The sequence below is a fragment of the Erythrolamprus reginae genome, chromosome 4 (assembly GCF_031021105.1).
Source record: "Erythrolamprus reginae isolate rEryReg1 chromosome 4, rEryReg1.hap1, whole genome shotgun sequence".
Taxonomy (NCBI): domain Eukaryota; kingdom Metazoa; phylum Chordata; class Lepidosauria; order Squamata; family Dipsadidae; genus Erythrolamprus; species Erythrolamprus reginae.
The window spans coordinates 83,979,915-84,007,483 of NC_091953.1; the positions used below are offsets into that span (position 1 = coordinate 83,979,915).

Below are 27,569 nucleotides of genomic sequence, written 5' to 3' on the forward strand. Positions count from 1 at the left end.
TAACATGGCCGGGGCTGCGCTAGGAGGGCGGAATCTGTACCCTCACGTGACATCAGCCGAGGACAACCTCTCCCTCCCCGATTCTCGGCCCCCACCGAGCGGAAGAGAGGCTGTTGCTAGGATACGGGGCCTCGTCCTCCCCTAGACGCGCGGTTTTAATTGGAGACGGTCTGCGCCGTCCCGCCTCTTTACGTGTGTCCGTCTGCTTGCTGGGCCCCTGGAAAACAGCGGAGCTCATACAGTTGGTTCCTGCTAGAAAATTTCGCGGAAGGACAAGTCGAGTTTTGCAACTCTTTGTTTTCTGCAGTCTAGTCTGTAAAGTACAGTACAGTATTTTCTTGGATTCTGACATTTCGTGCCTTCTATCTCTTATATCTCTTATATCTTTTCTGCTATTCTCTCTAGTTATATTTTACTCCTATATTTTATCTTCTATACTCTCTTGACATTCTACTCGTATATATCCTCTATAACCTTCATAGTGTATTATTGTATATTGGACAAAACAAACAAATAAATAAAATAAATAATTAAATGCTATTTGGACAAGATTGTTAAGAACCAGACCATCATACAGTTCATACTTGATGAAATAGATCTAATGTAATCACTTGGAAGCCCTAATAATGAAACAAAATTTAACAAAAATGAACACAATAATTGCTTTTTCAAGCAGATCCTAAGAAATTCATTGAAATCGGATAATACTTAAGAGTAAATTATTTTTATAAGGGCAAATAATAGTATAAGACAAGGGTTAAGAAATGTTTATGAAACAAATAAGGATGTATGACAATTGAAAATAATTACTATGTCCTAAATTTAATAGATGAGCAAAAGCAGTTGATGAGATGTAATAGCTAATAGCATTGTAAATTTGAATAAGGATATTGAAAAAAATTATATTGGAGTATCCAGGTGATAAAAGTTAAGGAGTCAGCACCTGTTGGATGATAAATACTAAAGTAATTCCAAAATTATTGCATTTTATTGAAGATTGAAGGTAAATGACATTGTATGTGTTTATAAGTGGAGAATTTTTTAAAAAAATTTACCCCCACCAAAAAAGAAGAAGACAGAGCACAAAGTTTTGGTTTAGCTCACGATCTGTGCTGAACGTTGCACCAAAACCTTATACAGTGGTTATCAATAAAATACTCACCTAAACATCCAAATTTTCAAGAGAAATGTGTGTTTTGCCTCACAGCTGCTTATGGAATTTTGCTTCATATAATGCACACTAAACTGAGTTTGTTATGTTAGAGATGTATTACTTGGAGATGTAAACTTACACTTTTATACACAGTCAATGCTGTGTTGTTTATTTACAGCCCTAATAATTTCCAGCAAATGACAAACTATATGATTGAACAAAGAGAATGAATCTGAAATGTATCCAAGACTAATATATTTATTCTTGATAAGAAAAATGCAGTGAACAAGTGATAGTCTAAAAATTAAAGCAAGTAAGTAGATAAATAAATCTTACAAATGCTGGGGGAGTGACAGCAGAAGCTGGGAGAAAGACAACAAACAGTTTGAATGAAGTTTGTATCAAAAGTAAAACATCAGGTAGAAGAATGCTTCCGCCCACTTACTGTATATAAGACAGTGTGAACTAGTTATGTCAGGAAAGTCATAAGATTTTGTAAGCTGCTCTGAGTCCACCGGAGAAGGGCAGCCTAGAAATCCAAATAAATAAATCAATAAATAAAATCAATGTAGTGTGTGATAAATAAGAAAATATGGGGTCAAAAATTAATGGCTGCTGCATGAATATATATTGAATACAAAATTGAATAAATAGTACAAAATAAGAACATAAAGGTGATTCGGTCACATGGGAAAAATGAAGGAGGAATTAATCATAAATATGAGAATGGAATGGAATGGAATGAATGGAATAGAATTCTTGATTGGTTAAATATGATTGGAAACACAAGGAACTTGTCACTGGTGCATATGCTCTCAGTGTACATAAAAGATACATCTGTCAAGAATCATGAGGTATAATACTTAATGATTGTCATAGAGTACAAATCAAGAAACAAAACTAGTTAAGAGTAAAGGAAGACTGAGAAAGTTGTGAATATCGGTAGAACTGGGTAGATGGTTGAGATAGAAACATAGAAACATAGAAGACTGACGGCAGAAAAAGACCCCATGGTCCATCTAGTCTGCCCTTTTACTATTTCCTGTATTTTATCTTACAATGGATATATGTTTATCCCAGGCATGTTTAAATTCGGTTACTGTGGATTTACCAACCACGTCTGCTGGAAGTTTGTTCCAAGGATCTACTACTCTTTCAGTAAAATAATACTTTCTCATGTTGCCTTTGATCTTTCCCCCAACTAACTTCAGATTGTATCCCCTTGTTCTTGTGTTCACTTTCCTGTTAAAAACACTTCCCTCCTGAACCCTATTTAACCCTTTAACATATTTAAATGTTTCGATCATGTCCCCCCTTTTCCTTCTGTCTTCCAGACTATACAGATTGAGTTCATTAAGTCTTTCCTGATACGTTTTATACTTCAGACCTTCCACCATTCTTGTAGCCCGTCTTTGGACCCGTTCAATTTTGTCAATATCTTTTTGTAGGTGAGGTCTCCAGAACTGAACACAGTACTCCAAATGTCTCACCAGCGCTCTATATAAGGGGATCACAATCTCCCTCTTCCTGCTTGTTATACCTCTAGCTATGCAGCCAAGCATCCTACTTGCCTTTCCTACCGCCCGACCACACTGCTCACCCATTTTGAGACTGTCAGAAATCACTACCCCTAAATCCTTCTCTTCTGAAGTTTTTGCTAACACAGAACTGCCAATGCAATACTCAGATTTAGGATTCCTTTTCCCCAAGTGCATTATTTTACATTTGGAAACATTAAACTGCAGTTTCCATTGCTTTGACCATTTATCTAGTAACGCTAAATCATTTACCATATTACAGACCCCTCCAGGAATATCAACCCTATTGCACACTTTAGAGTCATCGGCAAATAGGCAAACCTTCCCTACCAAACCTTCCCCTATGTCACTCACAAACATATTAAAAAGAATAGGACCCAGAACAGACCCTTGTGGCACACCGCTTGTAACCTGTCTCTGCTCAGAATACTCGCCATTAACAATAACTCTCTGATGTCTATGCTTCAGCCAGCTTGAAATCCACTGAACTATCCAGGGATTAAGTCCAATCTTCACTAATTTATCTATCAGCTCTTTATGTGGAACCGTATCAAAGGCTTTGCTGAAGTCCAGATAGGCAATATCCACGGCACCACCTTGATCCAACACCTTTGTGACATAGTCAAAGAACTCAATGAGATTAGTCTGACACGATTTGCCTTCAGTAAAGCCATGCTGATTTGGGTCCAATAAGTTATTGTTTTTTAGATGCTGATTTATCCTCTTTTTGAGTAGAGTCTCCATCATTTTAACTACAACTGATGTCAAGCTAACTGGCCTGTAGTTTCCAGCTTCTTCTCTACTGCCCTTCTTGTGGATAGGCACAACACTGGCCATTCTCCAATCCTCAGGAACATCTCCTGTTAACAGGTATTGGTTAAACAAATCAGTCAGGGGGGTAGCAATGACAGATCTGAGTTCTTTAAGAACTCTGGGATGGATGCCATCTGGACCCATTGCCTTATTTATCTTTAATCTTTCAAGTTCTTCTAAGACATCGGCTTCTAAGATCACTGGAGCTGAATCCGTACAGCTGGAAGCAATGCTATATCCCTCTATAGTATTATTTTGTAAGGTGTCTTTTGAGAAAACTGAACAGAAGTAGCTATTGAAATGGTCAGCGATCTCCTTATTCCCATCAATGCATGTATTATTCCCGGTACTAAGCTTTGTGATGCTGCAGTTTTTCTTCTTCCTATCACTAATATATCTGAAGAAGGTTTTATCCCCCTTCTTTACAGATTTTGCTATTTCTTCCTCTTTTGAGGCTTTAGCAGCATATATTATCTGTTTCGCCTCCTTCTGTCTCATTTTATACACCTCTCTATCAGCTATACTTCCAGACTCTTTATACCTCCTATAGGCAGCCTTTTTTTCATTGACTATAGCCCTTACATCATTGCTAAACCATAGTGGTTTCTTCTTCCTTTTACCTTTAGTTACTTGCTTTACATAAAGTCTTGTGGCTTTTAAGATGGCCTTTTTTAATACAGTCCACTGGGTGCTCGCTCCTGCCATTTTATCCCTCCCCTTTAATTCATTATTTAAATATTCCCCCATTGCATTAAAATTTGTTTTTCTGAAATCCAATACTTTGGTTGCAGTATAGGATTGCTCACAATCAGTTTTTACATCAAACCACAAACATAGATGGTCGCTGCAACCTAAATTTTCTCCCACCTTGACCTCTGAAACCCGATTCCCATTTGTAAAAACTAAATCTAGAATATTCTCCCCTCTAGTTGGTGTCTTAACTAGCTGTGCCATAGCTGCTCCTGTAAAGGCCTCTACTATATTCTTACTTTTGCATGTAAGGGCACTGGGGATATTCCAGTCAACATCAGGCATGTTGAAATCACCCATAACCACAATATCTCCCTTTACTGCCATTAGGATCCTTAAGAAAGAGTAATGAAGAAATAGAAGTAATTCAATTTTTATTATTTCAAACTGGATAGACAATTTGATCTAATGATTAAAGCATAGAGCTAGAAAGTGAGAGACTGAGTTCAAGTTCTGCCTTTGGTTATGGAAGCTATCTGGGTGACCTGGGGCCAGTCACTCAATCCAACTCATCTCACAAGGTTGGTGTTGTAGGGAAAATAGGAGAAGAAAAGTGTGTTGAAGATGTTTGAGTTGAGTTATTTGTAAAAATAATAAAAGGGGGAAATGAATATTGAATTTTTCCCTTGCCTTATTTTGTTTGGCTTGCTATTTTTCATTTCTTTTTTGAACTTTACATAATGTTTATCTTAGAAGATATTAGTATGATGTGTATGCCTGCATACATGCACATTTTGGGTTAGGCAATAAACTCTAATAACACAAATACCTAAATCATAATAAATGTTTTAGTCTTTAAGGTGCTTCAATAGTTTATTAATCTTCCAGAAATAAAAATATATAATTTTAATGAGCATTGGCTTTATCAATTATTTTTTTTAAAAAAAACCATAATATCCTTTTTTTAGTATTATTTAGTAACTAGTTACATTGGCAAGAATAAAATACATTAATGTAGAGGACTTCCAGTCTGGCTGAGGACCGCAGCAGAGTCTCTCGGCAGGGCTCTGCCCAGAGACTCCTCCCCCCCCCCGAGGTCGCCCAATCGCGATTGGATCGAGTCCGGATGGCTCGATCCTAGAACAGGGGACTTCCCCCTGTCCGAGGAGCTCCCGCCGAAGCTCCGGAGGCAGCAGTCCGTCCCGCAGCTCGGGAGCAGGGAGAACCGGCCCTCCAGCACGGAGGACACGGCCATTGGGATCCCACCAAACCACCGGGGAAGCAAGAAAGAACTGGAAAAGTGAAAGCAGTTTACAGCGTTTTCTATCGAAAAAGGAATACATTAAAGAAAGTATAACTAAGGTAAAAAAAAAAATTTCTACGTTTCATGTTCAAACAACAAGATTGGAGTAAAAGAAAGTGAAAAGTTAAAGTTAAAGAATTTTTTGAAACAAGGCGAAAGAGAAAGTTGTTTAAAACATTGTATCCAGGCGCGAATCAACAGCCGGATCTTATTTCCATCACTTTCACTTATTGCTTTTGACTTTGAACTTGGACTGTTAAACGTTTGAAAAAACAGAGAAAACTTGCAAAAGAATTACAATGAGACTTTAAAAGATTAAATAGAAACAAAGTGAAACTATTTGGCTAAATGTGTTTCTTTTTCCCTCCTTGAGATAACTCGTTACTAAAACACCAGAAAATGAATTCCGGGCTCTGATTTACGCAGCGGAAGGATTAAAGCTGCACAAAACTTATTGCAAATTTTTAATAAAAGAAGCTGAAATAAATTGAGACAATCACACAAGAAGGATTTTTTTTCTCCTTTCCTCTTTGGATTATAAATTTTTGGATTATTTGATCGTCTACATTTGGATCACTTCGTTTGGATTACTGGCTGTTTCGTCGGATTCGTAGCAGAGAGGTTGTCTATTCTGTTCTGGGCTGTGAGAGACGGATTGACTCCATTTTAATACCAGATAACTATATTAAAACTACTTTGAAAATTGAGACTTTATAAACTTTGAAAAGACTAAACTTTATTCCCACCACTGTTGAAATTATCGGAACTTCTCCAAATTAACATTACAAATATTTTTTATAAATAGAACAGATCTTCAATCAACAAAACTACTTTAGAATATTAAATAGTTGAATTTTGCTCCTTGTTTCTTTTTTATATCCTTAATTTTTTAAATTTCCTTTTCTTTTTTATATCTACTTTTGGATTAACATATGCACTGCTAATAATCCTTGGTCCTTTGCTCCATTTTAACCAAATTAAAAAAACCTCTTCCTTTTAGATCGCTTTCCTCCCTTTATTTTTTCTTCATCCTTTTTTTCTTTTCTTTCTTTCTTTCTTTCTTTCTTATTTTATATATATTTTTCTCATTCTCTCCCTCTCTCCTGCACTTTTATTCTCCTTTTTCTGTTGTGCCAAATTGTATCTTTTTTTTTCTATATTTCTTAGTTCAAGTTAAATTGTACTGACAGTTATTTTTTTCTTTTCTCTTTACAAGCATTTAATTTAGAGTAATAGACAACATAAGGTGATATTTGTTTAAAATTATATATTGACTATACTTGCAATTTAAGTGTTTTCTCTTTAAGGGAATCTGTTTTAGAAATTGATTGAATAGGTTTGGAATTTATAGTGATTCTTTACACATCGCTAATATAAAACAATACCAACAGTAAATTTAAGAATGTCGAGTACTTCAACCTTCACTAAAACAATTAAGAAACAAACGTCTGCGGCATCATCACCTCAAGGATCACCTCATTCTTCCCCGGCATACCAGGTCTTGTCTGTAACTATGTCTACCAAGGAGAAGGAGAAAGAAAAGCCACAACAATCCACACTCACTACAATACAAGATAAATTGAACGCACTGAAAGACTTCATGCTTCAATCACAAAACGATGCATCCCAGCAGAGAGAAGCCATAAAAGCAGAGATGGCTGAGATGAAGGCAGATACGGCAGAGATGAAGGACCAGATGAAGGAGATTAAACAAACTTTAAAGGAGAGTGAAGACCGAATGAAAGCAGTTGAAGAAAAAATTGAGAAAATTGAGAAAAGAATGGATTATCTCGATGACAGAGCGAACCTGCGTTATACAAGATATGATGAAACGATTGCACACTTGGAAATGCAACGCGCTTCGTATGGGCTACGGTTTCAAAATATTATAGAAGAGAAGGATGAAGACTTAAAGGCCACTATGGCCGAAATTATTGGAGGAATCCTACAAATGGATCCTGCAGAAATAATAAAAGAAATCGATGAAGTTTACAGAATTTCTAATAGCTACATACATCGCCACAATCTTCCAAGAGAGATTCATATCAAATTTGTAAGAAGAACGCTGAGAGATGATCTTTTACACTGGGCAAGAACTGGACAACCGCAATTTAAGGGCAAAGATATAAAAATATTGAAACAGGTTCCAAGAAGCGTCAGAGAGAATAGAAGAAACTATCACTTCTTGACCAAAATTTTGATTAAAGAGAATATAACTTTTCGCTGGCTTATTCCACAAGGACTGTCATTGACATGGAAATCTACGAGATACAAATTGGAAAACCTAGATCAAGCAAGAGACTTTTACGAAAATAGTGGAATAAGCCAAATGGAGCAGATAACAAAAGAATTGACAGCACTGCAGGCGGAAGCCATGGGGGCTGCATCACAAGAGCAAGAACAGGACCAAGGCGCTAGAAGAAAGCAACCTCAGCGCGAAACCAAAAAATACAACAAATGACTACATTGAGTGATTTAAAAATCTTCTCTGTAAACGTTAATGGACTAAATGAACCCAAAAAAAGAAAGCAAATGTTTTCTAAAATTAAGAACCAAAAGGCTCAAATTGTAATATTACAAGAAGTACATATAAAAAAAAGTAATTGGAATTTATTATTAAATACTAAAATTGGAAACATGTATGCTGCATTAGCAGACCAAAGAAAAAGAGGAGTAGTGATGTATGTTGAGAACTCTATAAATTCCAAACAACTATTTAGTGATGATGAAGGCAGAATTTTGATTGTCCAAGTTAGTATTGAACCTAGACATCTTACTATTGTTTCTATATATGCCCCAAATGAGGATCAAATGACATTTTATAAAAAATTGCATCAAAAAATTATTGAACTAAATGTGGAAAATATGTTAATTATTGGAGATTTTAATGCTATCTCAAATAGACAATTAGACCACTCGGGAGGGGAAAAAACAGTAAAAAGAAAAAAAAGAACTTACTACCCTCCACTTTCCAAAAAATGAAAATAGAACTACTATTGAATGATATCTGAAGGGAAAGATATCCCCAAAAAAGGCAGTATACTTTTTATTCAAATCCCCATAAAATTTGGATGAGAATAGACATGGTATGGGCCCCGAAAATAACAGCAGAATATATAAAAGAGGTTGAGATAGACGTCAATACATGGGCGGACCATAATCCTGTCATAGTTTATATGAGAAATAGTAAAAAGCGTTATAATTGGCAAATGAATAGAAATATTCTGAAAGAGAAAGAATATAAAGATTGGATCGAGAAAGAATTAAAAATATTTTTTGAAATTAATAAAAACACAGACACTACTCCCCAAAATTTATGGGATGCAACTAAAGCATACATAAGAGGATTAACAATATCTTATACAGCAAAATATAATAAGGAAAAGAAAAGTAAATATGAACAATTAATAAAGGAATTAAAACAATTAGAATTGATATCACAACAAAATATAAAAGATAAAGACTTAGGGAAAAATACATATTATTAAACATAAAATTAGACTGGAAGATCAGAATCAAATGGCAGAAAAAATAAAAAGAACTAAGCAATACTATTTTGAACATGCTAATAAACCAGGTAGGTGGTTAGCATACAAATTAAGGAAACAGAGACAATCTAAACTAATTAAAAAATTAGAAGATAAAGATGGAACAATAAAATATGATACAGAAGGGAAAGCAAATATAGTACAAAACTTTTTTAAAGAACTATATAAAAATGACAATATTGAGGAAGATGAAGTATTCAAATATTTAGAAAGCTCGGAGTTACCTCAACTAACAGAAGAACAACAGGAGAGGATGGAAAGTCATATAACAATGGAAGAACTCCTTACAATTATTAAAAGGCAGAAAAATAATAAAGCTACTGGACCAGATGCTATTCCAGCAGAGTGGTATAAAATAGAAAATGAGACAATAAGAAAGAATATGTTACAAATTTTTAATGAATGCAGGCTAGATGGTAAAATCCCTAAATCATGGTCTGAATCTTTGATAACCTTAATCCACAAACCAGGTACAGCAATGGAAAAAATTAAAAACTATAGACCAATATCGTTACTAAATGTTGATTATAAAATATTTACTGCAATATATGCAGATAGGCTAAAAACAATTATAAATAGTAAAATCCATCAAGACCAGAATGGTTTCTTGCCAGGTAGACAGATTAGAAACAATCTTAGAACAATTATTAATGTATTAGAATATTATGAACAACATCCAGAAAAAACATTAGCATTAATGTTTTTAGATGCTCAAAAAGCTTTTGACAACGTCAATTGGATATTTATAAAAATGCAACTAAATAAAATGAGATTTGGTCCTAAATTTGTTAATTTAATAGATGCCATTTACTCAGAGCAAACAACTAAAATTATATTAAATAATGATCAATTGGAAGCTTTTAAAATAAACAAAGGAGTTCGACAAGGGTGTCCCATTTCACCCCTACTGTTCATTATGTCTTTAGAAACCCTATTAATAAAGATTAGAGCAGATTCAAGGATAAAAGGCTTAACTGTTGGAAAAGAGATATATAAAGTCCAAGCCTTTGCAGATGACTTGACTTTTATTATTGAAGATCCGATTGTAACAGCCCCAAGATTAATTCAGATAATAGAACAATTTGGTAAGGTAGCAGGTCTAAAAATAAATAAAAATAAAACACAATTTATAACAAAAAATATGAATAAAACTCAAGAAAGTAATTTAGAATGCATTTCTGGAATTAAGATAGTTAAAAAAGTTAAATATTTGGGAATATGGCTAACTTCCAAAACAATAACATTAAAAAATGATAATTATATAAAATTAAGTAAGGAAATTAAAAAAGATTTAGAAATATGGAACAATTTAAAAATATCTTTTCTGGGAAGAATTGCCACAATCAAGATGAACATTCTACCTAAAATCTTGTTTTTGTTTCAGGTAATCCCAATAAATCCAGGGGGAAATTTTTTCAAAAATTTAACAAACATGGTTAAAAAAATTTTATGGCAAGGTAAAAAGGCAAGAATAAAAATAAATATGCTAGAGGACATAAAAGAGAAGGGAGGCTTTGCCCTCCCAAATTGGAAATTATATTATCAGGCAGCCGCGTTAACATGGATTAAAGACTGGATAACTTTGGAAGACAAAAGAACATTAAAATTAGACGGTTATGACCTCATGCTTGGCTGGCATGCCTTTGTATGGTATGATAAAGATAAAAATCATTCATACTTTAAAAGACACACATTAAGAAAATACCTATTGGAGGTATGGAAACATATAAGGAAAAACCATTTTTTAACCATCCCTGAATGGGTGGCCCCTCTAGAAGCAATCATACATCCAAATTCTACTAAGGATACAAAAATAATAAGATATAAAGATTTGCTAGATGACCAAATGAAGTTAAAATCTAGAATCAAATTACAAGAACAAGGAATAATAATTGATTGGTGGCATTATGCACTGATTAGATCTAGATACCAGAAGGACACTATGCTTTATATTTTTAATAAAAACAAAAATTTATTGAGTAATTTAATTACTATCAATCAAAATAAAACAATTGGGAAAATATATAAATATTTGATTGCCCATAAGAACATTGAATTAACTTTAAAAGATAACATGATAGCTTGGTGCAAAAATATAGGCAAAGACATAGACATAGGTACATGGGAGAAATTTTGGATACATAATTGGAAAATGACAAAATCAGTATCTTTGAAAGAAAACCAAATCAAAATGTTCTACAGATGGCATCTCCCACCATATAGAATAGCAAAAATGTTTCCCAAGACCTCCCCGTTATGTTGGAAATGCAAGAAAGAAATAGGGACCTACTACCACCAATGGTGGACATGTGGTAAAGCTAAAATGTATTGGAAAATGATAGAGAAAATGATAAAAGAAATAGTTATGCAAAATATAGAAATCACCCCGGAGTTTTGTTTGTTAGGAATTACTAACCAGGTTTATAAGCAAGAAATTTTATATTTAATTATACATATTTTAACCGCGGCAAGAATTATATTCACGCAAAATTGGAAAGGGGAAAACATCCCCAAAGAGGAAGAAGTCATTACAAAAATATTAGACTGCGCGGAAATGGATATGATGACAAGACGCTTAAATGATCAAGAAGAAACAAGATTTTATGAAACATGGAACAAAGTTTATATATGGATAGACAAGAAAAAGATAAAAGAAAATTAAAGTCAAAATATGTAAAGAAACAAATATGTATGTAATGGTTGAGATTTACCTTTTTTAAAAGAATGGTATTAGAATTAGTCTACATATTTATTTATTTATTTATTTATTTATTTATTTATTCATTCATTCATTCATTCATTCATTCATTCATTCATTCATTCATTCATTCATTCATTCATTCATTCATTCATTCAATCTATCTATCTATCTATCTATCTATCTATTTATTTATTTATTTATTTATTGGATTTGTATGCCGCCCCTCTCCAGAGACTCGGGGTGGCTAACAGCGACAATAAAACAGTGTACAATAGTAATTTGGTATTGATCATTAAAAATCAATTAATATAAAAACCAAACATACATACATACATACATACCATGCATAGAATTGTAAAGGCCTAGGGGGAAAGAGGATCTCAATTCCCCCATGCCTGGTGGCAGAGGTGGGTTTTAAGTTGTTTACTAAAGGCAAGGAGGGTGGGGGCCGTTCTAATCTCTGGGGGGAGTTGGTTCCAGAGGGCTGGGGCCGCCACAGAGAAGGCTCTTCCCCTGGGTCCCGCCAGGCGACATTGCTTAGTTGACGGGACCCGGAGAAGATCCACTCTGTGGGACCTAACTGGTCGCTGGGATTCATGCAGCAGAAGGCGGTCCCTGAGGTAATCTGGTCCGGTGCCATGAAGGGCTTTATAGGTCATAACCAACACTTTGAATTGTGACCGGAAACTGATCGGCAACCAATGCAGACTGCGGAGTGTTGGTGTAACATGGGCATATTTGGGAAAGCCCATGATTGCTCTCGCAGCTGCATTCTGCACGATCTGAAGTTTTCGAACATTTTTCGAAAGGTAGCCCCATGTAGAGAGCGTTACAGTAGTCAAGCCTTGAGGTGATGAGGGCATGAGTGACTGTGAGCAGTGACTCCCGGTCCAAGTAGGGTCGCAACTGGTGCACAAGGCGAACCTGAGCAAACGTGCCCCTCGCCACAGCTGAAAGATGTTTCTCTAATGTCAGCTGTGGATCGAGGAGGACGCCCAAGTTGCGAACCTTCTCTGAGGGGGCCAGTGATTCTCCCCCCAGGGTAATGGATGGACAGATGGAGTTGTCCTTGGGAGGTAAGATCCACAGCCACTCCGTCTTGTCTGGGTTGAGTTTGAGCTTGTTGACACTCATCCAGGCCCTAACATCCTCCAGGCACCGGCCCATCACTTCCACTGCTTCGTTGGCTGGACATGGGGCGGAGATGTATAACTGGGTATCATCGGCGTATTGATGATACCTCACCCCATGCCCTTGGATGATCTCACCTAACGGTTTCATGTAGATATTAAATAGCAGGGGGGAGAGGACCGACCCCTGAGGCACCCCACAAGAGAGAGACCTAGAGGTCGATCTCTGATCCCCTACTAACACCGACTGCGACCGACCAGAGAGGTATGAGGAGAACCACTGAAGAACAGTGCCTCCCACTCCCAACCCCTCTAGTTGGTGCAGAAGGATACCATGGTCGATAGTATCGAAAGCCGCTGAGAGGTCAAGAAGCACCAGGACAGAGGACAAGCCCCTGTCCTGGGCCCGCCAGAGATCATCCATCAACGCGACCAAAGCAGTTTCCGTGCTGTAGCCGGGCCTGAATCCAGACTTCTGAGGACCTAGATAATCGGCTTCTTCCAAGGACCGCTGGAGCTGAAGTGCCACCACCTTCTCAACAACCTTCCCCATAAAGGGAAGGTTGGAGACTGGACGGTAGTTATTGAGTATGGCTGGGTCCAGGGAAGGCTTCTTGAGGAGGGGGCGCACAAGTGCCTCCTTATAAGGAGCCGGAAAGGACCCACTCCCCAAGGAGGCGTTGACAATCTCCCGGACCCAGCTCCGCGTCACCTCTCGACTGGCCGAAACCAACCAAGAGGGACACGGATCCAGTAGACAGGTGGCGGAACACACAGCTCCAATGGCCTTGTCCACTTCCTTAGGTGTCACCAAGTCAAACTCTTCCCAGACAGATGGACAAAGACGTTTAGCCCTAGTCACCTCGACTGACTCATTGTCAGTTGACTCTGTTTTACAATTGGAGTCGAGGTCCGCTCGAATCCGAGCAATTTTATCAGCGAAAAACGTGTTAAAATCCTCGGCACTACTCTGCAAGGGCTCCCCAACTCCCCCCTGGTTAAGAAGGGAGCGGGTTACCCTGAACAGAGCGGCCGGGTGGGATTCCGCTGATGCAATCAAGGTGGCATGATACACGCATCTTGCTGCCTTGAGTGCCACTTTGTAAGTCATAATATGAACTCTTACAAGTGTTCGATCGGATTCGGACTTACTCTTCCTCCATCACTTCTCTAGACGTCTCTTCTGGCGTTTCAACTCCTGGAGCTCCTCGTTGAACCATGGAGCTCTACGGGGTCTAGTGCCGCGGAGAGGTCGCAGCGGTGCAATTCGGTCAAGGGCCTTGTTCCAGGCCTCAGCCAGAGACTCTGCTGAACTGTGGACGAGTGCATCTGGAAGAGCCTCAAGCGCCTTCTGAAAGCCTTTTGGATTCATCAGGCGCCTGGGGCGGAACAACTTAATCGGTTCCGCCTCCCTGCGAGGGAGGATTGGAGCCAGGAAGTCAAGCCGCAGTAGAAAATATATATATAATAGTATTAAGATGAGAAGAATGCTTGATTTTATCTTAGTTTAAATTACTTGTTATTAGTCCTTTTTTATTAGCTATTTTGTGTTTACTAGTATTCAATTATGTATTCTTTTTTCTATATCTGCATTTATACTTTTGAGACAAGCGGGGAAGATACCTCCCCACACTATATGTTTAATGTTTGTAAGTCTGTGCGTCCTTTTACAAAAATGAATAAAAAGATTTAAAAAATAAAAAACATTAATGTAAACGTTTAGAACAAAAGATGAATCCAATAAGGAATACTCAGAACCACCATACTGAGTAAACCTAGAAGTCAAACATAATAAATCTTTATTAAGTATAAGGTTTGATGGCTTATAATAAAATTGATCTAATCCATCATTGTCCACAAAAACCACAGCATTGAAAAGTACTGTGTGACTGACTAGAAACTTGACAGGTAGCCACTCTCCATGCACTTATCAGCAAATTTAGTGTAAGAAATAACAAAGCACCTTGCTTAATACAGCTAGCATCTGGCTGCTCTAGGAAAAGGTACTTCCTTAGTCCTCTGGACTCAAAGCTACTTAAGTTTTTAAAAGGTTAAGACATTGCACACTAAATTGGTTCAGGAAACTAACAGGTAGTCAATAAAGCTGTTTTAATATTATGATATAAATGTATTGAGATATATTATCATAAGACATTAAATTAACATATTATTTGCCCTCAGGGATGTGATGCTAGTTCACCTCCTTGTGATGTACCCTGGATAGCATGGTAGTGTGAATCAAATGACTAGCAACAATTGGCAGCCAGACTAAATTGAAGAATTGATGGTTAGCGACTGTTGGCAGCCAGACATCTTTGTAGAACTCCTGGTTTTCTAAATACATGACAACGGATACACAACTTTAAGTCCAGGTATTTGCCATACCCTAAATAAATAAATTTGTCCTCAATTTGAACTGATTCATACAGAATCAAGTTGAATCATACAGAACAACTATTCACATTTTGAAAAACGACTGTGTGTGTGTGTGTGTGTGTGTGTGTTTTAGTGTAAAAGATAGGGTGGGAGGGAAGGAGGGAGAGAGATCTTTATTATCAAGAAGACCTCATGATATTTCTTGGGTCCTCTCATGAGGACTATCAAAGATCAAAGAATTTCAAGGATTATGAAATAGTCATTTCATTTGTAGGGATTTAACAACTATAATTTAATAATAATAATGATAATAATAATAATAATAATAATAATAATAATAATTTATTAGCTTTGTATGCCCCCCTTCTCCGTAGACTCGGGGCGGCTCACAACAACATAAACTTCAAATTAATGTAAAAAGTTACTAGTTTAACAATGCTTTTAAAATATCCTATTTATAAGTTCAATGACATTATTACTACAGTAATGCTGACTTGTTATTAGGAACTGGCCTGAGTCATACTCTGCTTTCTAAACAATTTCCAATATTTTACAATCATTTGCTCAGTAATTCACATCCATATTTTATTACAGCACAAAACCATTTAAGCATTTCCACTTCTTCCACATTCAAATATTTGGTCTGGATTATCTCCATATTTTATATTTACTTCTAAGTAATGTACAATCATAAACAGATCCATCTGCTATGGTACCACTGCTCTCCACATTTATTACAAATCACATAAGTCATCATTTGTTCATCTGGATTTGTATTCTGCACCCAACCAGGAAGGAAAAGGGCTCCCCTTGCAATGACAGTAACAGTGCAATCATAATTTTCACAGTGCTTACATTTTATTTTGCTTGTATGTGTACCACTGATATTTTGGGGTAGCTGATGTTCAAGAACAGATGACTCTGTAAATGAAATCCTGAGCTCTTTCAGTTCATCATGTGCCATTTCCATCACAGACATGTCAGCAAATATTTTGGGATTAAGAGCCCCTGAAAGCAAGTTAGTCTTTAAATGAAAATTTTTAGGGTTTTTCAGGTTTAAAACTTTGCTCCTGATACAATTTTTGTATTTTCTATGATTTTTTACATACATTGCAAAAATGTGCTGTTCAATTTCTTCTGCTATTTTGTGATGCTTTTCATTTTGTTCATTGCTTGTTGAAGAGTCATGCAAAGCCCTGTTAAGAAGTTCTACACATTTAGACCTTAGAGGTGTAATGGGATCCTCAGATGGGTTTGTTTTGCTATCGAAGCATGAGGCTCCCAGATGTTCTGATTGAATTGTATAATCCTCTTGCACATTACTTCTACCAGTTTTTGAACTCTTTTCTGATGGCAGGCAATTGTTAGAACTGACAGAATCTACTTTTTCAAGCTGATCTTTTTCACAGTAGTTTCTATTTTCCAAGACCACCTGATCATTCTTAAAAGATATTTCCATATTACTGGGTCCTGGTTTAATATGCATTGATTGGTATTTTTTATAAAGTGTTTTCCATTTTGAAAATAAATGCTTACACTTATTTTTCAGTATTATAGAGGGACAGTTTTTGAGGATTTGGAAAACAGCTTTGACAATATCAGTCTCTTGGAGATCATTTATAGTCATATCAACAGTTTCAAGATATTCAAGATGACTTCCAATATCTTGATATTTTTTTTTATGTAGTAGATTCTCTATACAATGAGCTGTAGTCATGATAATGCTTCTGTTAGACATTGCAGATTCTGAAATAAAAGTAGCAAAAGCGTTTTTAAAGTACAGTGCATGATATAATTTTGCATGGAGAATATATAAGACAACTGGTTCAAACAATTCTTCATATTTGAACATTTACCTCTCCCTGCTCCCCCCTTCTCTTTCCCTCTCTCTATGTATGTATATATATAAATGTATTTTCTCTTTCTGATTATTCTTCTCAGACAAATTTAGTTCATTTTCCTTTTGTGTGTGTGTGTGTGCATGTTTTTCTGATAATGGGCAAAGTGCCTTTATATAATTTGTTCCAATGTTCTGTTGGGCTGAAAATAATGAAAAGGAAATCAAAAGTTCCTAATTATTGGAACACTAATATTTGTGTATAAACATTTAGTTACATTTTACAATTTTAGTACAGCTTTTACTATAAAACAGATTTATCTTTTGAATTTTTTCAAAAGCAGCTGTTATTTAATATTTTCAAACAATCAATAGTTGTGGACAATTTAGTTGTGTGATAGGGAGAGCCTGGGCCACACTTGGTAGAGTTATACCAAACACATACAATATGGAAAATATTGGAATTTTGTATTTCCCCCCTGGGTTTGGCCAGTTATTTTTTCTTTATAGCTATATTAAGCATATCTGAAGAGTTGCACTGCAAGTTATTTGCATTTCTCTCCATCAGAATTTTGGGAGGCAAAAAATGAGGCTCTTTTCTAATACAGAGCTCTCCGAGCTATATTTGTTTTCATAACTTCTTGAATGGTTGGACTCTTCTACTTTTATACCACATGTGAAAATATGTTAGAACTTACATATCCCTCTAAAACGGTGTTTCTTAATCTTAGCCATTTTAAGGTAGACTTCAACTCCCAGAATATCTAGGAGGATTTTGGAAGTTGAGGTCTACACATCTTCAAATGGCTAAGGTTGAGAAGCATACTTTAAAATATGACTTTCCTAATTACTGTTTAATGAATTAGCCACAAGTAGTTTGTTTTAGCTAAGCCTGGATTTGTAAGGTGATGCCTCAAACAAGCAAACCAAAATGCAGCTTGAGGTATCACATTGCATGAATGAGGCTCATCCTCACCACACAAAACAGCCTTCATCTTTGAGCTACAATTCCCATCACTTTCAGCGAACATTGCTCATGGATAGTTAGACATGATGGATGTTTCAGTTAACGATGTTTGGGAGTGGCAGCTTATAATTATCCTTAGCATGAATTTACAAAACGAGGAAAATATGAAACACGGGAGAAATTATACTATAGTGCAACTTCCATACAGATTTGAGCCCGAAACACATTAGGAGAGATAGAAGACGCAGATACAAGGGGTCCCAATAGAAATGGCTTTTCTAAATTAAGTACAGTACTGCCAAAAAGAAAAAGGAAAGAAAATTCACCTGATGCGATATCCATAGTTTACAGCTCTTCCTTTGAAAATGCTACTATTGCAGCTAATATCCACATTTTTGTCATATATGGCTTAAGGTTTATCAGGCTAAACTACATAAGAGTGTCCAGATCAGTATACAAATGTTGCATGTTTGCTTGTTTTTAGAAGATTTTCCCGAAGCCAAGTAACAAAATAGGGCGGCCTCCTGTGGTGTCACTCAAGACACAGGGGGCACTTCTTCCCCACCCAAGATGAACCCCATCACGACATCCGTTCTTCCTCACCTGCAGACTCCCAACAGGGCCAGCGTAGGACTTCCGCCCTTCCAGCGTCCCTTCGCCCTTCAATCAGCAAACGTAAAATGCGCGCGCCTCTATGCCCTCATTGCGAAACGAGGGGCTTCTCTTTCTGGCTCAGCCCTAACTACTGCGCCCTCTAGAGGTGCTGACAAGCTGCCACAATTGCCGAGAAGTATGGGAGTTGAAGTTTTTATATTTGGAGACCAAGGAAGGCTCGTGTATTATACGCTATTTGCAATTTCTTCGAGGTTGCGGTAGTTGTGGCATTCCAGCAGCGCAAAGTAAATATTCAGAAATGATTCGAATTAATTCTAGTGCTGCCTTTAGAGCAGCTTTTAAACTACATTGAATAGGTCTATAGTTTTTTTCACCAACAACATATGAACTTCCAAGATTTTTTAAAATAACTTCCTCAATCCGCACTAACATCTATGGTGGGGCTCCAGAATTTATACCCAGTTTGAACTGCCACTTTCGGTGGCAGAATTAGTGGACTGAACTAATAAAAGTAGTTTTAGTCTTTCCACGGGATTGATTTTGTGGTCTGGGTTACCTAAGGGGCTTTCAATAATCTATCTTCAAAACCTGTCAATTTGTAGAAAAAAGTCTGATGCTCTGCCTAATGTGTCTGGATTTTTAAAAAAACCGCATAATCCTTATTAGATACACATTTAAAGATATACTGTACATGGCAACATTTTATTTTCAACTGAACTATTCTAGTGCTTCATTTTTCACTGAACAAAATAAACATGGCTTGTTTCATATGGCCAATGTTTTAATTTCAATTTCAAATTCATTTTGATGACCTTTTGATATCTCTTCTTCATTAAAAATACCGAATTATAAGAGGATGATAGAGCTGAAACCTACGAATGACCACAAGAGGGTAGCATTGGGTATATTTTTTTTAATATATTTTTTTTAATTAATTTTCTTAAAATAAACAGACACACATACAAACATTAAACATAGAGTGGGGGTGGATTTCCCCCGCTTATCTTGAAAGTATAAATTCAAATACAGAAAAAGAATACATAGGTAAATATATATTGAATATTAAAAAGTCTAGTAAATTTGGGTTAGAATTTTCCAAATTTTAACTACTATGCGTAAACCAAAATTCTTAGTATGTTGCTTATACATAAACTAATATACCATAATCATCAAATGATACATTTAAACTAATATTAACATTATTATTACCCAGGTAAAAACAAATACAAGAAATTAACTAAAAGTAAATTTATATATCTTATTTTTTCTTGTCTATCCATTTATAAACATTGTTCCATGTTTCATAGAATTTAGTATCTTCTTGATCATTTAAACGTCTTGTCATCATATCCATTTCAGCGCAATCTAATATTTTTGCTATGACTTCTTCTTCCTTGGGGATTTCTTCCCCCTTCCAATTTTGCGCATATATTATTCTAGCCGCAGTTAGTATGTGTATAATTAAATAAAGAATTTCTTTCTTATAAGTCTGATTGGTAATTCCTAATAGGTAAAATTCCGGGGTGTTTTCTATATCCTGCTTTACTATTTCTTTTATTATTTTCTCTATCATCTTCCAGTATATTTTAGCTTTACCACATGTCCACCGTTGATGGTAGTAGGTTCCTATTTCTTTCTTACATTTCCAACACAGTGGAGATGTTTTGGGAAACATTTTTGCTATCCTATTTGGTGGGAGATGCCACCTGTAAAACATTTTAATTTGATTTTCTTTTAATGAGACTGATTTAGTCATTTTCCAGTTGTTAGTCAAACTTTCTCCCATGTATCTATATCTATTTCCTTGCCAATATTTCTGCACCATCTTATCATAGTGTCTTTTAAGGTCAACTCTATATTTTTATGTGCAATGAGGAATTTATATATTTTACCTATCATTTTTGTTGGGTTAGTAGTAATTAAGTTACTTAGCAAATTTTTACTTTTATTAAAAATATAGAGGGTTTTATCCTTCTGATATCTAGATCGGATCTGGGCATAATGCCACCAATCTATTGTTATCCCTTCTTCTTGTAATTTAATCCTAGATTTTAACTTCATCTGATCATTTAGTAATTCTTTATATCTAAAAAATATTTTCTTGTCTTTTATAGACTTCGGATGTGTTATTGCTTCTAGGGGGGCAAGCCATTCTGGGATATTTAGAAAGTGGTTTTTCCTTATATCTTTCCAGACCTCTAATAGATACTTCCTTAATGTGTGTCTTTTAAAATATGAGTGGTTTTTTTCCTTGTCATACCATATAAATGCATGCCATCCAAGCATAAGATCATGCCCTTCTAGGTTTAATATTCTTTTATTCTCTAGAGTTATCCAATCTCTAATCCATGTTAAGGCGGCAGCCTGATAGTATAATTTCCAATTTGGAAGGCCAAATCCTCCTCTTTCTTTAATATCTTCTAGACAATTTATTTTTATCCTTGCTTTTTTCCCTTGCCATATAAATTTTTTAACTATATTTGTCAAAGTTTTAAAAAAGATTCCCCCTGGATTTATTGGGATTACTTGGAAGAGAAATAAGACCTTGGGTAAAATATTCATCTTAATTGTTGCAACTCTTCCTAGAAATGATATTTTCAGGTTATTCCACATTGCTAAGTCTTTTTTAATTTCTGTTAATAATTTTGTATAGTTATCATTTTTTAATGTTATTGTTTTCGCTGTTAGACATATTCCTAAGTATTTTACTTTTTTAACAATATTTATTCCGGAAATGCTTTCTAATTTGGTTTCTTGTGTTTTGCTCATATTTTTAGTTAGAAAATGTGTTTTACTTTTGTTTATCTTTAAACCTGCTACCTTTCCATATTGTTCTATAGCTTGCAGTAATGTGGGGACTGTTATTATCGGTTCTTCGATTATAAACGTTAAGTCATCTGCAAAGGCTTGAACTTTATAAGTTTCATCTCCTACAGTTAGACCTTTTATTTTAGAGTCTGTTCTTATTTTAATTAATAGAGTCTCCAGAATCATAATAAATAACAATGGTGATATAGGGCAACCTTGACGAACTCCCCTATTTATCTCGAGTATTGGTAATTGGTTATTGTTCAATATTATATTAGTTGTTTGTTTTGAATAGATAGTATCTATTAAATTAACAAATTTTGGGCCAAATCTCATTTTATTTAATTGCATTTTTATAAATATCCAGTTGACATTGTCAAAGGCCTTTTGGGCATCTAAGAACATTAAGGATGCTGTCTTACCTGGATGTTGTTCATAGTACTCTAGTGTGTTTATAACTGTTCTGAGGTTATTTTTAATTTGTCTCCCTGGTAGAAACCCATTTTGGTCTTGGTGTATTATTCCATTTATGACTCTTTTAAGTCTGTCTGCATAAATAGCAATAAATATCTTGTAATCTACGTTTAATAATGATATGGGCCTGTAGTTTTTGATTTTTTCTGGCTCTGTACCCGGTTTGTGTATTAAAGTTGTTAGTGATTCTGACCAAGATTTAGGAATTTTACCCTCAAGTCTGCATTGATTGAAAATTTCTAACATATTATTTCTTATTGTTTCATTTTCTATTTATTACCATTCTGCCGGTATGGCGTCTGGGCCCGTGGCCTTATTATTTTCCTGTTTTTTGATTATTATTAGGAGTTCTTCCATTGTTATTGGTCCGTCCATAGTGGCCTGTTGGTCTTCTGTTATTTGTGGTAATTTTGAAGACTGTAAATAGTTAAAAACTTCATCTTCACTAATATTATCTTTTGCATATAGATCTTTATAAAAGTTATACACAATGGCTGCCTTTCCTTCTGTATCATATTTTATTGTACCATCTTTGTCTTCTAGTTTTTTAATTAATTTTGATTGCCTCTGTTTTCTAAGTTTATATGCTAGCCATCTGCCTGGTTTGTTTGCATGTTCAAAATAATGTTGCTTTGCTCTTTTAATTTTTTCAGTTATCTGATTTTGTTCTATGATTCTAATTTTATGTTTAATTACATTTATTTCTGTTTTTAAGTCTCTATTCTTGATATGCTGCTGCGATAAAAATTCTAATTGTTTTAATTCATTTATTAATTGTACATACTTTAATTTGTTTTCCTTATTATATTTTGCTGTGTAGGATATTGTTAATCCTCTTATATAGGCTTTAACTGTATCCCATAAATTTTGTGGAGTAGTGTCTGAGTTTTTATTAATTTCAAAAAATATTTTTAATTCTTTTTCAATCCAATCCTTATATTTCTTATCATTTAAAATGTTTCTATTCATCCGCCAGTTGTTCTGTTTGTTATTAATTCTCATAGAAACTACTATTGGATTGTGATCAGCCCATGTATTAACATCTATCTCGACCTCTTTTATTTGTTCTGCAATAATTTTTGGTGCCCATACCATGTCTATTCTTGTCCAGATTTTGTGGGGGTTGGAGTAGAAGGTATATTGTCTCTTGTGAGGGTATCTTTCCCTCCAAATATCATTTAATAATAGTTCCGCTTTCATTTTTTGAAAAGTACTAGGTAATAGATTCCTTCTTGTTTTTTTACTTTTTTTTCTTTTATTGTTACCTCCCCCCCCCCCGAATGGTCTAGTTGTCTATTCGCAATAGCATTAAAATCACCAATTATTAATACATTTTCAATAGCTAGTTCTATCATTGTTTGGTGTAGTTTTTTATAAAATGTCATTTGATCTTCATTAGGGGCATAGATAGAAACAATAACTAGAGGTCTGGGTTCAATATCAACTTGTACAATCAATATTCTACCTTCATTATCCTTAAATATTTGTTTGGAATTTATAGAATTCTCAACATACATCACTACTCCTCTTTTTTTTTGATCTGCTAATGCAGCATACATTTTTCCAATTTTGGGATTCAACAGTAATTTTTGGTTGCTTTTTTTAATATGCACTTCTTGTAATATTGCAATTTGAGCATTTTGATTTCTGATTTTGGAAAAGATTTGTTTCCTTTTCCTCAGTTCATTAAGTCCATTGACATTTACAGAAAAGATTTTTAAGTCTTTGCTTATCGTCATTTAGTAGGTTTTTTGGTTTCTCGCTGAGGTTGAACTCTTCTGGCACCTTGGTCCTGCTCGATTATTTGAGCAGTAGCCCCCAAGTCTTCTTCTTGTTGGATTGCTGGTTTTTCCCCTGGTTGCTGTTGTACTGGTTGTTGTTGAACCACTTGTTGCTTGGCTGTATGGTCCAGATGGCTGATACCACTATTTTCAAAGAAGTACATGGCTTGATCTATATTTTCCAATTTGTATCTTGTAGAACGCCAAGTCAGAGATAGGCCTTGTGGAATGAGCCAACGGAAAGTTATATTTTCTTTAATCAAAATTCTGGTTAGGAAGTGATAATCTCTTCTGCTTTCTCTGACACTTCTTGGAACTTGTTTTAATATTTTTATTTCAATTCCTTGATGTTGGAGTTTGGAATTTCTTGACCAGTGGAGTATGTCATCTCGCAAAGCTTTTCTTGTGAACTTGATGTGTATCTCTCTCAGAAGATTGTGGCGACGAATGTAGCTATTCGAAGTTCTGAAAACTTCATCGATTTCTTTCAGTAGTGCTGTGGGATCCTCTTGGAGTATTCCTCCAATAATTTCAGCCATAGTCATTTTTAAATCTTCATCTTTTTCCTCTTTTATATTCTGAAATCATAGCCCATACGAAGCACGTTGCATCTCCAACTGAGTGATTGATTCATCATATCTTCTATATCGTGCATCAGCTCTACCTTCAAGGTAGTCCATTCTTTTTTCGGTTTTATCAGACTTCTCTTCAACTTTTTTAACTCGGTCATCACTTTCTTGTAGTGTTTGTTGTATCTCCTTTATCTGATCTTTCATCTCTCCCATGTCAACTTTCAGTTCAGCCATCTCCGTTTTAAATTCTGCCAGCTCTGATTTTATAGCTTCTCTTTGTTGTGTTGCGTCCTCTTTTATAGCCTCTCGTTGTTGGGTTGCATCTTCTTGAGATTTAAACATAAAGTCTTTCAATGTATTTAAAGTTTCTTGTATTGTTGCAAAGTTGGACTGCATTGTTTTGTCTTTGTCTTTGTCTTTCTCCTTGGTAGACATAGTTAACACCTGGTGCGACGGGGAAGGATGCGGTGACCCTTGTGGGGAAGGAATTGCTGCTGTAGTTTGTTTTTTAACTGTTTTAACAAAGGTTGAGGTGCTTGACATTATCAAATTTGAATCCACTATTTAAAATTTAAAATTACTTTCAATTTATATGTAGTAAAAGGAAAAGAATTCCTATAAATTCCAAACCTGTTCAATTTACCTTGTTTACAATTTCCCTTCAAATATAGCAATATATCAATCCAATTACTAACAAAATTCAAAATGTATTGTTATTTTAAAAACTTTAAATAGGCAATACCAAAAGAACCAGGTGTAAGACTTTTAAAAATAAGAAAGAAGCAAGAACTAAAAAGAAGTAGTCTGAAAAGAGGACAGAATAAATGAGAAAGAATGACTATTCATAAAAGGCAGAAAGGAACATAGAAAGAAAAAATTATAGGAGAGAAAAAGGAGGGGGAGAGAGGAGAGAAGGGAAAAATAAGAAAAAGAGTAGAGGAAATTATTCTAGGGGGGAGAGAAAGGAAGGAGGTGGTATTTTAATTCCACTGAAAAGGAGCAGGAAACCAAGGTTTATTAACAACGCATATGTTTCAAATCAATTTTCTTTTAAAAATGACACTACACAAAAGAAGAAAAGAAAAAAATCAAAAAAGACCAGGGAAGAAAATAGTTATTCTAAAAGACAAAATATCAGTATTATATACTTATGTTCTTCTTATAAGTCGAATAGTTGTGCTGGTAAATAAGGGTTGTAAATCCAAATGTCAAGGGGTAAAGTTGTATTTAGTTCCAATTTCAGATTCAAAGGCAAAGTCAAGTTAAAAGTTTTCATTTGTTTAAAATAGAGTCAGTTTATTTTCCAAATCCAAGACAAAAGTAAAGAGGCAAATCCTAAAATGGAGTCAGGTTAAGTTTCGTGCACCAAGGCAGATGTTAGGAAATTCTCAGCAAATAATCCAGAAACGATCAGCAAGTAATCCAAATACGTTAATCCAGAAGTAAATAATCCAAAGGAAAGGCTGGATAAACTCTTTTTGATTTAATATTTCAGTTCCTTTTATTTTCCATTTATTTTCAAGTTATTGCGTTATTTCGTTGTTATATAGAAAAAAAACAGCAAGGTGAGAAGAAAGGCAGCAAGACTGTGTTCCTCCGCTGTCAGAGTTAAAGCCCGGAACACTATGTTTTTAACGGTCTAAAAAATACGAATTCCAATCATCATTGCAGATTTCCTTTAGCAATTTAGGTTTTTTCTATAATCATATCAAATTTAAATTGTTTTATTAATCCATAGAGTTAAAAAAATGTTTTTTAAGTTCCAAAGTTCAAGTTCAAGATGGAAAAAACGAAAGTGAAAAAATTAGATTCGGCTGTTATTTGCGGATGAATACAAATTGTCCAAAAAACCCCTTTCACCTTCGCCTTGTTGAAAAAAAAACAACTTTCACTTGAAACTTTTACTGTGATCAAATCTTCTGTTTTTAAACATGAAACGAAAAAAGAATTTTTTACCTTAGGTCTTTTTGTCTGTTGTATTCCTTTTCAGTCAGATGGATTGCAATAATTTCACTTTCTATAGCTTTCTCTTGCTTCCCGCTAGGTTTGGAGAGAATGCACTGGCCGAATCTTCCTAAGGAAGGAAGATCGGTTCTCCCTTCTCTGAAGCTGCGGGGCGAACCGCTGTCTCTGGAGCTTCAGCGACGGCTCCTCGGACAGAGGGGAGCCCCCTGTTCTGGGATCGGGCCATCCGAGCCCGATCCGATCGCAATTGGTGACCTTCGGAGGGGTAGAAGGAATCTCGGGGCAGAGCGCTGCCGAAGAGATCCCGCTGCAGTCTCTTCCAGACCGGAAGTCCTGCATTGGATATATTTTGCAACTACTACCTTGATCCAAAAACAAGTTCCTTCCCTAATATTTTATTTTTATTTTATTTGTTTTGTTAAGTACATATGGGGGTATGTAAAGTTACTAGTAATAAGAAAAAATAAGAAACATTAGATATAATAATATTCATATAACATTACACTAGTAAAAAAACAAAAGAAACATTTGGAACAGGATATTTTACTTATTTATCAAATTCGTATGGCTAATACATTCACAAGAATGTATAATCTGGGCAGCATACATTAATCCATCCTCAAACATAGCATAATGAAGACTAAGCACATGTGCTTCAAATGACTCCTTCCTGTCTTCTACTTCCTTCCTGTATGATTTTATGTGATTCTAGCATGCTTTTATCTGATGCTGCTGTTTTATCTGCTCTTCTGGTACTTGCTATCCTTCTTGTATTCGCAAACTACTTAATGGAATGTATTCAAATTTATTCAACCAATTCAATCATCTGGCTTGCTTGATGCACTGGACATTAATCACACTGATAAGATTCACATAACACAAGAGAACATGCCATATAAAAGCAGCAAACAGATATTATAAGTTCCCCATTTTTCTTCTTCAGTCCAATCTCACAAACATTGTTTTGCTCATTTTGGTCTGTGTCTTCAGCTGTCTGCCAATCAGTTGTCACTCGGACTGTAATTTGTAGTAGGATGTCAGTCAAACACATTGCCCAAGTAAAGCATTGACTTTAGGTGGCCAGGAAGAATCTAGCTGGCATGTGGCCTTGATAGACAATTTTAACAGCAAGATTGCCAACAGATGGCTATGAAACACTTATGTTTAATAGGCTCAGTGTGAAGAAGGAAGAATCATTTGTTAACACCCCATACTTCAATCATGCAAAAAGTAGGTGTCTACTTCTATAACAGATCTACTCCACAACCAAGAATGGACATAAGTAGGATATGTTTGAA

General features: G+C 35.4%; 1 protein-coding gene across 2 annotated transcripts; it reads right to left on the reverse strand.

Annotated features, from left to right (window-relative positions):
* Positions 1 to 15,575: 15,575 nt before the first annotated feature.
* Positions 15,576 to 18,730, reverse strand: TCEANC (transcription elongation factor A N-terminal and central domain containing). 2 transcript variants are annotated; one of them, XM_070750665.1, is made up of 2 exons: positions 18,660 to 18,730; positions 15,576 to 16,998 (listed from the first exon to the last, which is right to left on the reverse strand). In XM_070750665.1, exon 2 carries the CDS (start codon positions 16,988 to 16,990, stop codon positions 15,941 to 15,943), a length of 1,050 nt encoding a protein of 349 aa, XP_070606766.1. In that variant the 5' UTR covers positions 16,991 to 16,998; positions 18,660 to 18,730; the 3' UTR covers positions 15,576 to 15,940. The 2 variants fall into 2 exon arrangements, with proteins under 2 accessions (XP_070606766.1, XP_070606765.1); XM_070750664.1 differs by having other exon boundaries at positions 18,383 to 18,724.
* Positions 18,731 to 27,569: the final 8,839 nt, after the last annotated feature.